This window comes from Berghia stephanieae, chromosome 1 (assembly GCF_034508935.2).
Source record: "Berghia stephanieae isolate SIO BIC M18660-M18661 chromosome 1, UCSD_Bste_1.3, whole genome shotgun sequence".
Classification (NCBI taxonomy): domain Eukaryota; kingdom Metazoa; phylum Mollusca; class Gastropoda; order Nudibranchia; family Aeolidiidae; genus Berghia; species Berghia stephanieae.
This window is the reverse complement of record NC_088360.1, coordinates 130,123,310-130,136,862: the sequence shown is the minus strand read 5'-3', so window position 1 is coordinate 130,136,862 and position 13,553 is coordinate 130,123,310. Positions and strand designations below refer to the sequence as shown.

The 13,553-nt window shown below is 35.1% G+C and overlaps 1 protein-coding gene across 1 annotated transcript in view; it reads right to left on the bottom strand.

The window, feature by feature from the left end:
* The window catches only part of LOC144963167 (uncharacterized), a 31,220-nt gene extending 17,883 nt beyond the window's left edge, over positions 1 to 13,337 (bottom strand). Inside the window, exon 1 of the mRNA XM_078896887.1 lies at positions 10,025 to 13,337. Coding sequence (XP_078753013.1) covers positions 10,025 to 12,219 — 2,195 coding nt within the window. The 5' untranslated portion in view covers positions 12,220 to 13,337. The remainder of the gene's footprint in view (positions 1 to 10,024) is intronic.
* Positions 13,338 to 13,553: the final 216 nt, after the last annotated feature.

Sequence of the window (13,553 nt, the reverse complement as noted above, 5' to 3'; positions counted from 1 at the left end):
TAAAGTAATTTATAAATAAATATGTATGAGACAAAAGCAATAGTGCATTGCTAATTACGACAAAATATAACCAAGAAATGGTCAAATAAATCAGTAAACACTAAAACAACATCGTGTATTTTGTAATATTTCCAATCCCAGCACCGAAATAAAACAAAACATTATCTAAACCACAATGACTTTTAAATTTTGATTGTAAATTATAACAATTCTTACTTGACGGAGGGAATTGCATCACTATCAACAAACACAGGAATCATCTCCAGTGTGCCATCAGCACGACGAGCACACACAATCACAACACATCAACAATCTACCATGGCACAGCCCGAGACGAAGCACACCACACCAGCATCGAATAGCAGTCATTGGCAGGTGCCAATGCCATACAGATCGATAAATGAAGGGCCTCCTGCTAGCACTCGCCCCACTCAATAATTACTCTCCACTCTTCTGCTGATTGATTGATTTCTTTTATTGATTGATTTGTTTGTTGATTGATTGATTTGATTATTGGTTGATTGATTATTTTCTTGATTAATTGAGTTTTGATCGATTGATTCGATTATTGATGGATTGATTTGTTCATTGATTGATTGATTGATTTGATTATTGATTGATTGATTGTTTTCTTGATTAATTGAGTTTGAATCGATTGATTCGATTATTGATGGATTGATTTGTTCATTGATTGGTTGATTGATTTTATTATTGATTGATTGGTTTGTTGATTGATTGGTTTGTTAATCGACTGATTTAACTATTGATTTATTGATTTGATTATTGACTGGTTGATTTGTTGATTGTTTCATTTGATTATTGACTGATCGATTTTTAATTAATTGATAAATTGACCGATAGAATGACTTTTGATTTGTGGGATGGTTGGTTAGTTGCATGATTGGTTTGTTGTTAGTGTATTGATTTTCTAACTTATTTGACGATCAGTCTTAATGAATGATTGATTAATTTGTTAATCAATTTGCGGATTGATTGATTGACTTGATTATATAATATTAAATTAATTGATTAATTAACTGATAGAATGAATGGTTGATATACTAATTGAATGGTTGGATGACTGGTTTGCTGTTAGCGTACAGGTTTGCTAATTTAATAAACGATGAATTAATGTATTAACTAATTGAATGTTTTCATCGTTCAATCGGTGATTGATTGATTATTTGATTAATTGAATGATTTCTAAATTAACTGAGTGATTGATTGGCTTATTGATTGATTGATTGATTGATTTGACGACTGATTGATTGGTTTTTCATCGATTCAGAGATCGATTAATTGATTGGTTTTTATGCTTGATTAGTTGATTGATTGGTTTGTTGATTTTTCTCTTTACTGACTTATTCAATGATTAATACGAGTACATTGATCAATTGATTGGTTTATCATTGTGATCCAATGATTGATTGAAGGATCGACTGACTTATTCCACATCATTTTATAACTAGCTGTAAGATAAGGAATGTTAGGCGTTGGATACCGTGCAAAATAAATTGAACCAAAAAGAGGAGAGAATTTTTACCGACAATCCAACTTGAACCACTTAACTGCTGTACTCTGGAAAGACACGTATTTAAAAATTTGGCCAGAAAACTCGTCCTTAAAAATCAAACGATTTAAATGACACTCATCTTGGAGAAAAAAAAGTGTCAAACCTGAGACTTCGCAAGGTCCCAGGTTTGAGAGTTTTTGCCAAGATAAGTATCATTTAAATTGATTCATATTTGAAGGACGAGTTTTTTGGCCACATTTTTTAATACGTGTCTTTTCAGATTCCGGCAGTTAACTGGTTAAGAACGCATTGATCAAAATAAAGGCGGTAGAAAAGACGGATGAAGCCTTCGTCGAGTTTGCACTGCATTTGGAGTCAACGTAATCTCAAAATAAAAAGAGAGCTGTCAAATTGTGTTTAAAAATGTATTCAACCATTAAAAGAGAGAAAGAAACACGACTAGCATTTGGAAAATATGACACCACACAAGAGTGAGCTCAAGCATTCAGAGAGACATATTCGTGTTGGATCTTCCACATCAATAATTGAAACACAGACACAAATACGTATGCAAACACATTCACACACGCACTTACGGACACACCTACTCACATACTTGGAGAGAGGAAGAAAAAAGAAGTTGGGGGGGGGGGGGGGGGGGGGGCAAGAAAGGAAGAGCGAGAGCGAGAGCGAGAGAGAGAGAGAGAGAGAGAGAGAGAGAGAGAGAGAGAGAGAGTGAGAGAGAGAGAGAGAGAGAGAGAGAGAGAGAGAGAGAGAGAGAGAAACGGGGGTTGGGGGGGGGGGGGGGGGGGGGTGTCATTGAGATATCTAAATAAAGTAGCAGTCCTTCAGAGCCATTAGGTCCATAGAGCCGGTTTCTGGCGCATAGTTGAGTCCTTGGAATAGGCTCTTTACTCACATTCTCTCACCGTACTCAGGTGTAAAATGAGTGCCTGACCGTTAACAGAGTTGTCTTTGTCCGAAAAATTGTAATATCGCCTAACAGGAGTCATCTCCCGTCCTACATGTTAAATGTTGCTGTTGACCAGGGACCCTTTGTAATGCGCTTTGAGCACATCTAGTGGATATTGCACTATATAAAGCTCACTTATTTTTTAAATTCTTGTATTTTCCTTTCTTGCTTTGTCTGTCATTGTTTCACACACGCACACTTTTTCAGATCTTTATCTCAAGCCATGTCTGCCTCCTAATTTGTCACTTTGATCTTTTCAAAAATAACCTTTGATCGATAGATAGATCAATAGATATATTGATTGAAGATAGATAGGTAGATAGATAAATAGACATATAGATAGACAGATAGATAAATCGTTCAAGTAGATAGATGGATAGATAGATAGATATATATATATAGATAGATAGATAAATAGACATATAGATAGACAGATAGATAAATCGTTCAAGTAGATAGATGGATAGATAGATAGATATATAGATAGATAGATAAATAGACATATAGATAGACAGATAGATAAATCGTTCAAGTAGATAGATGGATAGATAAATAGATATATAGATAGGTAGATAGATAAATAGACATATAGATAGACAGATAGATAAATCGTTCAAGTAGATAGATGGATAGATAAATAGATATATAGATAGGTGGATAGATAAATAGACATATAGATAGACAGATAGATAAATCGTTCAAGTAGATAGATGGATAGATAAATAGATATATAGATAGGTGGATAGATAAATAGACATATAGATAGACAGATAGATAAATCGTTCAAGTAGATAGATGGATAGATAAATAGATATATAGATAGGTGGATAGATAAATAGACATATAGATAGACAGATAGATAAATCGTTCAAGTAGATAGATGGATAGATAAATAGATATATAGATAGGTGGATAGATAAATAGACATATAGATAGACAGATAGATAAATCGTTCAAGTAGATAGATAGATAGATAGATAAACAGATATATCAGGAATTATATTATGGAGTTAGTAAGAAAATTAATCGATTTAGTAATTTTTTTGTTAAACATTGAACTATTAATGAGAAGAAAATAATGATACGTTTAGAATTTTTCTAATTTAAATATGTTACCTTATATTTTGTATGCAATCAAATTAATCAGCACCAACATTCAATAGCATTAAGTAGAAATACTTTGCGAGGGAAATTTATTTTAGAGTGTATCCTATTTGCACGAAATTCGTGATACGATTACATAACTCCACATTGAAACTCATTGAACGTACATGCTCAATAGTTCACAAAAACTCAATCTTAAAACACACCAATGATGATTAGATATATTCAGAAATCAATCACTTTTTTTCTAATTTCTTTGACAACTTCTGAATCTAAGGTGTAGGAATTGATGTAAGGCGTTTAGGAAAAATACTCACCAGTTCTGCCCGGCAAATTAATCGTACTAGCACACCACGCTATGTATATATGTAACCTTAAACGTTTATAGTCTGATTGAGAGAATTTAGTGAGAAACAATCACGTGACTGGCGATCTAAAAACAATAACAAAGAGCTGAATGGCCACAACTTCATTCATTGTATACTCAAGATGGCACTCTTCAATCTTGAAACAAAGCGGTGACTGTTTAGAATCCAATCACTTTATTTAATCTTCCTAATCTACAACGTGAGAATACTAGAAAACGGTAGGGGCTGTCTGGAGCCGGTGATCGTGAAAATACCAACGAAAGAGTGAAAATGGAGAGGTTTCGTATGGGAACAAAACAGACAATAAACGTTTCGGGTAAAATGTTTTGCATTTTATTTGTTTTCCACGTTAATTTGTGTATTGTTGTGCTGACGACGGGTTTGTACCCGAAACGTCCATTGTCTGTTTTGTTCCCATACGAAGCCTCTCCATTTTCACTCTTTCGTTAGTATTGTAACGTGAGCATACTTACGATCGTAAAGATCTGGGCCTCTTCATCATCTTTCCAGGCCTGAATGGAGCCTGAAAAAATACCGTTTTCTCCTGCTGGCCCCACGGCATCCTGGTCTGAATACAGTCCGGGTAAATAAAGTCATGGCTGGCGCTGGACACGATTCGGACACTTGCTAAAGGTGTACGCCGGATTTTCGCGCTCGCACTCATGGGGAATGAGTCTCCGAGGACTTATCTTGGTCGTAAACCTAATCTCAAGCACCCTTAAACATATTTACACTATGATTTCGATAGTACGACCTGTATGATTTTATGGCCAGACTAGAATGTATGAGAGGGGTGGGGGTGGGGGGGGGGGGGGGGTTGGATATTCAAAGCCTGAGAAAGATGTAACACTGTGTAAAATTATATCAGGTATTGGACAAATCGATGTTGAAGCAATTTATTAATATCGATGTATATATTAGTGACTCCTTTAAACGGGTATAAAATTGCACCGTTTTAGCGTTATATCTATATATTTCTTATAAAACACATAGAAAACTCCATACGCGAAGTAATCGCATTTGCTTCAATGACAACAACCCATCTCGAATTTTATGTAAATAAATGCAAAAGAATGATCAGTTTATATTTTTTTTAAATTTACATTATGAAAGTTTATCATGATAAAACATGCACATAATATAATCCTGATATGGAATACGAAACAAGACCACAGTGCATATGTAAGTCCATACAGAAGCAACTCTAGTGACCAAATAGGCTCTTGAATAATGTCTTTCTTATCAAAATGGTTGCTTTAATAATAAATTTCGGTGCCCATGGCCTACTGGGCAAACTAACAGACGAATTTACAGAGGTAAAGATTTAACGACCCTCTATCTATAACTTCATTTCCCCATTCACACCAATTTCCGTTTACTCTCGCCCCTTTTCCTTCCTCTCTTTATTCAATTCCTTTCAATAGACTGCTTGTGATCGTTTGCTTTAGGAGTCGTTTATCAAACAAAGACTTGTATAGGTAAACCATTAGATTCTCTACCTTATAAATAGCCGAGAAATTAGGTTGATTTTTATTAATAGGCTGTAAGTAATTCAAAGAAAACTCATTTGCTGCTCAGCTCGACAAGTTAAAAAGATTGAAGAGGCTAATAAATTATGAAATTAGATCTTTTATGTTTTATTAACAACACACTGAATCTGCCCTACCCTGAGAGAAAAAAGTCAATAAAACATTTTTAAAATATTGGCCAGAAAATTCGTTCTTCAAATATCGAGCGATTTAAATGACCCTCATCTTTTCAATTTTCTCAGGTTTGAGGGTTGTTTTTTAAAAAATTTTTATTTTGTAGTTGCTGTTTTTATTTTTGGACAGATGTGGGCTATTTTAATCGATCATTATTTGAAGTACGAGTTTTCTGGCCAAAATTTGTAAATAGAATTTTTTTTTTTTTACAGAAGTACAAGCCTTGCCTTAGGCCTATCGTCAACGGTATTTCTTTCTTCGGTTCATTTTTACAAAGAATGTAATTTAATCTTTGCTATTGAGTATTATATCCCACTGAATTACGATTAATGAAGGAAACAAATATCAAATTGTATTGGACAGAATATTGTCGATTAAAATAAATCTTGTTTTAATAGGTCTTTTGAAATTTACATTCATTGTAGACACAAAGAAAAACATATAAATAGACCAAGATAGTACCCATTCCACTCTGCTCCGAAAAAAGAAAAACAGATATTTCATTTTGACCAAAAATGTTCAACGTTAAATATAAATAGATGAAAATAACCCTAGAATTGCCAAATAGTCTTAAACTAGTGTGTATTGATAACAAAATTGTTATTGCTTATTGTTGTGATGGAAATACTTTCAAACCAACGAAAAATATTGTCCATTACAACTATGTAAAATCAAGTCCATAATAAATATGCGTTCGGTTGTCGGGCATGTAATTATGTACACGACGTATTAAATCCCATATATTGAAATTAATAACTTTTTGAAAAGTGGGCGGCAATCTTTATCTATCGACCTATTGAATATTAATGGAAACTTTTCTGACCAAAGTGATGAAAATCGAGTTGACGATGTAGGACCATACACAATGGACATATTTAAATTCAGATGATGAAAGAGAATGAAAACAGCGCTAAGCAAACAATGGAAATGTTGGGCATTTTAGTATTAAACTAAATAAGTATATCTACATATTACGTAAACTGTCTTGATCTTAACTTTATCCATCGAGTTAATTGTTCTTTCTCTTTAATTAATTGTTATATTGAAACCGCATTCTCATGACAAGAGAAACAGCAATATTATCTTTGTTATAGCATCATTTTATTGTCTTCTCACATGCAACGGTAATATCTCAAAATTGTTCTGTCCAGTTATTTAAATTATTTGTGCGCAAAATTTAAAAAAATGTAGATAGATGGATGGATGGATGGATGGATAGATGGATGAATGGATGGAAAGATAGATAGATGGATGGATGGATGGATGGATGGATGGATGGATGGATGGATGGATGAATAGAGAAATTGATAAACAAATGGAATGAGGGATAGATAAAAAGGTGGCATGGATGGATGGATATATATATATATATATATATATATATATATATATATATTATATATAAAGATAGATAGATAGATAGATAGATAGATATAGATAGATAGACAGATAGATAGATAGATAGATAGATAGATAGATAGATAGATAGATAGATAGATAGATAGATAGATAGATAGATAGATAGATAGATAGATAAACGCGAGTAAAATAAAGTTTGCATAGAAAATATAATTAGGTTAAAATAACATTGCAAAATAGATCAATCTATCTATCTATTTATCCATATATATATATATATATATATATATATATATATATATATATATATACATATATAAGTGTTATATAACGTGTATATATATAACGCATTTCCACAGTAACATTATCAAACTATTTTTTATAGAAGAGAGCAAATTAAAGAATGAATTGAGAAGGGTTTTCTGTAAATTAATTTTTCTCTTATTGTGAATAATCACGTTTAGACAAAGGCACACCCCTCTGCTCCTTGCATTTAGTTCCGCTAACTTTTAAACCAATAAATCTAATCATAAAATTTCAATAACATTATTTAGGATACTTATAAATCAGAAAACGTTTTACACCGCCAATTAGAGATTTGCAAATGTCGTATGCACGCTATGAACCTTTTCATACTCAAGTGACGGAGATTAGAAAAGACTTGAAATAAATCCGTTTAATTCCCGCTTAGTAATTTATACAACGGAGACTGTTATTAAATTGAAGTAGCTATTTCTCGTACGCATTAATAGTTTGCTTGTGATAGAAATAGATGCACCTAAAACACTGAAAACTCTGTAAAGAGGTTCTGGTTATCATCTAAAGCCATATAGTCTGACCTTTTATTTGTTTTTTTTTTCTGTAAATTCGAAAGCTCGTATCTTTCAAAAAAAATCTCGTCAAACGATACTTAATGCTAAAATACAAATAGAATTGCTTAGGTTAAAAATTAAACTGCTACATTCCTGTTCTTTCGATAAGATAGACAATCGATGTGGATGTGGAATAGGGTCTCTGTGCTTTTCAGGTATGTATGATGTTCGCACGCAGTTATAGACTTGTTTTAACATTGTAATGTGGAATATTTTTGGTTTGAGTTGAGAGAATTTCTATAACAACAGCGAGATCACAACAATATTTGGATTATCATACTTGTTTATAAGCACATATCGATCAATGATGAAAACCAAAGGGAGCGATCTATATTCAGGTCTTCGTCCAACCGAGTCATCGATCACATGATTTGCTGCTGTCCAACGATTGGATATTTCTTAATAAAATGATATTTGATATTTCGAAAACTGAAAACTCTTCTTATTTTTAACACATTTTGAAATGTGACTAATGACTCGAGCACATGGAAAAGTAATAACATTTTGTAGACAAATTCTCAGATTTATCAAACCCAGAGGCAAATTAAATAGTTAGGCACTGTTCTCTTCTTTTAATTTACTGGGTTTAGTTTTATAACCTACCAATACAGAAAAAAGCTCTAAACAATATTAAAAGTTAACCCGTGACCTATTCACACGATAGATGTGTGAATAACGCTTGAGGGGGATATTTTGAAAACCGGCAGTCACACCTAAGTAGAAAATGAGTTAACTCTCTCTCTCTCTCTCTCTCTCTCTCTCTCTCTCTCTCTCTCTCTCTCTCTCTCTCTTTCAAACTATCGGACGCACGGAAATTACCAAGAAATGGGTAAATTTATATATAAAAAAAGAAATTGTACTATGAGGTAAGAAGACAAATATTGTTCTTTTATCCCACTAAATAAATGACAATTAAACATTATTTTCTCTGAATTATGAGACAGAGCATATTGAAATATTCATCTCCTTGTTCGCAAAATGTTTAATAGGTAGGTAGCACACATAAGTAATAGCAAGTATACAATATATATATATATATATATATATATATATTATATATATATATATATATATATATTATATATATATTGTATACATTGCTATTATGTGTTGACATTTACTAATATCTGAAAGAGCCAAATTTGTCGTACGGGTTGGTGGAGGGGTGGGAGATGTAAGCGAGGGGGGAGGGGTGGGGGGAGTGTTTGGTGGAGGGGAGGAAGGTGCTAGCGAGGGGGGGGGGGGGGGGGGGGTGTTTGGTGGAGGGTGAGATATTCAGCAGTTTTGCCAACTGTTTTATGAACTCCCTGACCGATGAGTTCCAGCCTTGGCAGATATTGATTGATTTTTTGCACACTTGTACCATTCTGTAAAAACGAGCAATAAACTATTGTCTCCGCTCGAATGTGAAATACAACAATAAACTAGAGGTAGATACGATCGTGGCCTTCGTTTCGAAGCCATTGAGTTGGACACGACAAAACGTCACGGTAGGTATAGCAGAGGTCAAGGACAGAAATTTTATAGAAGGAACGAAATTGACGTCACTCAGCTCTTTGTTATTGTTTTTCGCCAACTATTTTAAAGATTCATTCTCGCTAAATTGTATCAATCAGACTATGAACGTACAAGCTTACAAATAGTTTTGTGTCTTGATACGTTATACCCGGCTGGCGGATATTATGAATGATTTAGCTAAACGCATAGCATCTATAGTGGGACTTTATCTAGACCTCTAGGTTTAATCTGTAGAACGTACTTCAAAAACGCATTTCGATTAATAAGACATGCGAGTATAAACGTATGCACACAAACTTGTGGCTTTGTGGTCTATGACATTTGGTTTTTGATGTGTAGGTTCTGGGTTCGAGCCTCTGTGCGAAGTAAAAATTAAGTCCTTGGAAAAGTCTCTTGCTTACATTTCCTCGCCATATTCATGAGTAAAATGAGTACCAGGCCCAAAACCTTGTCCCTGTCGAAATAATTAAGTTTATTAGCGTCTCGTCCTACATGTTTCTTTTAATGCGACCCTTGTAATGCCTGGTGAGCATATTTCAGTGGATTTTGCACTATATAAAACCTCATGTTGTTTGTCTATTTTAAAAGATCATTATCAAACAAAACAGCTTTACCTGTCGTCGTCTGATTCATGAACGTCATCGTTGACCTTTGACTCCGATGACGTCATGTGAGCGGAAAGAATCGGAGCAGATTTTCGAAGATTTCTCTTGGCGCTTGGATCCGGCTTCTCGACAGATGCCGATTTTGGCTTATTTTCACCCATCTGACCATTGGAGATATAATCATCCAGGCGATATCTGAACCCAACTGGGTTAATTCCTTGTTTTTCCTTGAGATAGGTCAAGCTGACCTTTACTTTCACATTATTCTCATTGCACACATTATTTTCAGACGTGTCCAGTTTGGACGCGTCGTGCTGTAAAGTCACTTTACTCAACACTCCAGCCGGTGTCGCGAGATTTTCGGCTGCCTTTGACACAGCTTGCTCGCCATTTTTATACGTACAAGAACCCCCAGCTACGAAAAGATTCTCTAGAGGAGATTTTCCAGTGTAGTCAGAGAGAGGTCTGATTCCAAGAGCTTTGTATTCAAGTCCAAGTCTTTCGCTCTGAGGTTTCTGTGAAACATCCCCACTTCCTTTTCTACTCGTGTCATGTAAAGTTCTGGGACCTGACCCTAATCTTTTTGGGCCCATGTAGTTGGGCTGATTGCTCATATTTTTCAACTGATCTTGGAAATATTTGAAGCCAGGAGAACCACATACGTTACCTTTTTCAGGCAAGATTAGTTGATCGTCTCTGTCCTCGTCGTGCTTACCGAAATTGTGTTTGTTTTGTGATGACGAGTTTTCTCTCAGTCGAATTTCAGAATTTCTCTCCTGTAATCGAGCATTTTGCTTTTTAATTTCGTCAGCAATAGAAAGTTTAGGTTGCCTTACAAAATCTTTTTCATACATCTCTACTGTAGCCATTTTGTAAGTTGCAGCATCGTGTTCATGGAGATTAGGACTAAAGTCATGACGTTCCTCTAGCGATTCAACAACTTGACTTTCTGAATTATTGTAAAAATGATTAGGATTCAGCTGAAGTCTGCAATCCTCGGGCGATTTGTTCTCCTTATTTTGTGACAAAACGGATGGGCTTCTAGTCTGTACGGAGGAAGGACTTTGTAGATGGGATAGAGCTGAGGGACTTCGAACAGGAGGCAGCTCCCTTTCCAAAGGTAAAACGGGGTATAACGTTGACGATGCTGTAGACCGAGCAGTTCTTGCAGTGCTTTTATTCTCATGGCGAGAACGCAAGATCGACTTTATGTTCTCATATATGTTTTCAGTGTCTTTAGTATCGTCATCAACATCATTTCTATGGATTCTTGGACTATTCGGTATCAGGTCAGTTCTATTTGATGACAAATTTTTATCCTTATCTTGATCAACGATAGCACTGTCCAAATTTAAAGCAAGTCGTAGGTCACTAGTCTTCAATCCTATTGGTTGGTTTTCTATATTATTATCGTCTGATTGGTTAATACCGTTGATCGAATTCTGTTTTTCTCTGACAACGTCTTTATCAGAATCAGCATCAATATCGCCCGGCTGACAACTCTTCTTCTCCTCTTCAGGTACACTTGAGGAGTTTTGGCGATATCGGGCACAGTTAGCAGCCGAGGCTGTGGTCTTTGGTCGGTCCTGTCTGATTTTCCTGGATATGGACAGGGACGAATTGGGCCGCGTGGCAAGCGTGATTGGCTCTGTTGAAATGAACAGTCCAGTCTTTTTAGACTCACCCTTTGGAAACACCAGACTTTTTGTTGTCTTATCTGATCTAATATCTTTGACTAATGATGTGGTACCATTATTGTTAGTATGAGTATTAAAATTTGGACTAGATAGGCTTTTGGTTAATAATAATTCTTTCCCAACCACAGGGATGGTTTGTTGTTCTACTCCTCCAATCTCACTCACTCTCGATACAGCTGATTTTATCCTGAATTTCAATCCCTTGAGCTTTGTAGACTTGAGATTCTCTTTGATTTTCTGTTTGTTTGTGGCAGCGTTGCCGGCCAAAGCTTGAACTCGCTTCCTAAGGTCTTCTTTCTCTATGAAAGAACTTTCAGTTCCAATGATTGCCAAGCTGCTCTCGGTCCGCTGGAATCTGTGCTGTGTTGAATTTCTAAGCGACGGAGCGGCAGTCTGAGGCCGAGTTAGTAATTTACCATTAGGAATTTTTCCATTCTGAACGAGGTCATTGATTCCTACATAATCGCTATCATCTTCAAGATGACCTTTTAACTCTTCGTTCGTCATCACATTCCGTTAGACTATCGGTATTTTTAACGACATCATGACTTTACAATTTCTCTTAAAAGCGGATTTCAACTCCTGAAACAAACAGCAATCCATTCAGAGTTATGGAAAACAAAAACAAATTAAACGATAGCACATTAAATCGTCACCTTGTCTAAGAGTTAACGTGGGTAATCATCCAATCATAAGAACACACAACAGTCCGCAAACGTTTAACTCGTCGTGTATACCTTTTTGTTGTTGTAATGGCAAAAGAAACGAAACAAATCACGGTTCATGAATGATAATAATAATAAATAAGACAACAATCTAGCATTTGAAAAGAATTACAGATCTCAGCCTACCACTCAATCCACAAACAATTACTACCGCTATATAATAATGTCGTATTCCATACGTGGAGATCACCCAAATCACCGCCGTATTTACCCTAGGCAGTGTATTGGAAAAAACACAACAGGCCAGCGTGGTTTGATAATAGTTGCCAGTGTTAAAGCCTCTAGCTTTCAGGCTTTGTTCTTTGAACTAGAGTAAATCTGCTCTCTGCCTCTACTTGTGGTAATCCTGTCAGATTCATGCTTGATGGCACCGCCACCGACAGGCGACTGATTTATAGAAAAACACTTTGTTTTTTTCAATTTGACCAGAAAACTTTACCTCATTCCATTGATTAAAATTAATCTCAAATTGTAAAAAAAACAAAAAAACAATTCAGACTTGAATATTTTTAGTCTCAGGTTTGAGACATTCTGACAATATAAAGTTCTTTTAAAATCACCAATACTCGAAATAAAATAAGAAATTCTGGGCAAAATAAAAAATAATGTGTTTTGTCCAGTTACAGCTGTACAGTCCTTTATTTAGTCGTGGTGGAAACTGTTACAAAATATATTGTGCCGGATAAACAAAAAGAAAAAAAAATCTTTGAAGTTCAGCTTGTTCAAAAAGAAAGTAAAATTTAAAAAAAAAATATCTTTAAAATCAGCAGTGCATTCTGATTCTTATATATGAAATTTTTGCCAGGATGGGCATATTTCAATTCACGAAATTTACCCGGCAGTGTATTTTATACATCGCTTTTGCCATACAGAACTTGCATCGGTATAGATAGTATGCAGATGACGTCACTCAGGCCTTTGTTATTGTTTTTGCCATCCGCGTTTGTGAGTTGTTCTCACTAAACTGTATTAACCAGACTATAAAAGTTCATGGTTACACAGAGTTTACGTGTTGGTCCGTTATACTTCCGGATGGCAATGTTGTGAACTCCTTGGCCAAGCGCATTCTTGTTGTGAACTCCTTGGCCAAGCGCATTCTTGTTGTGAACTCCTTGG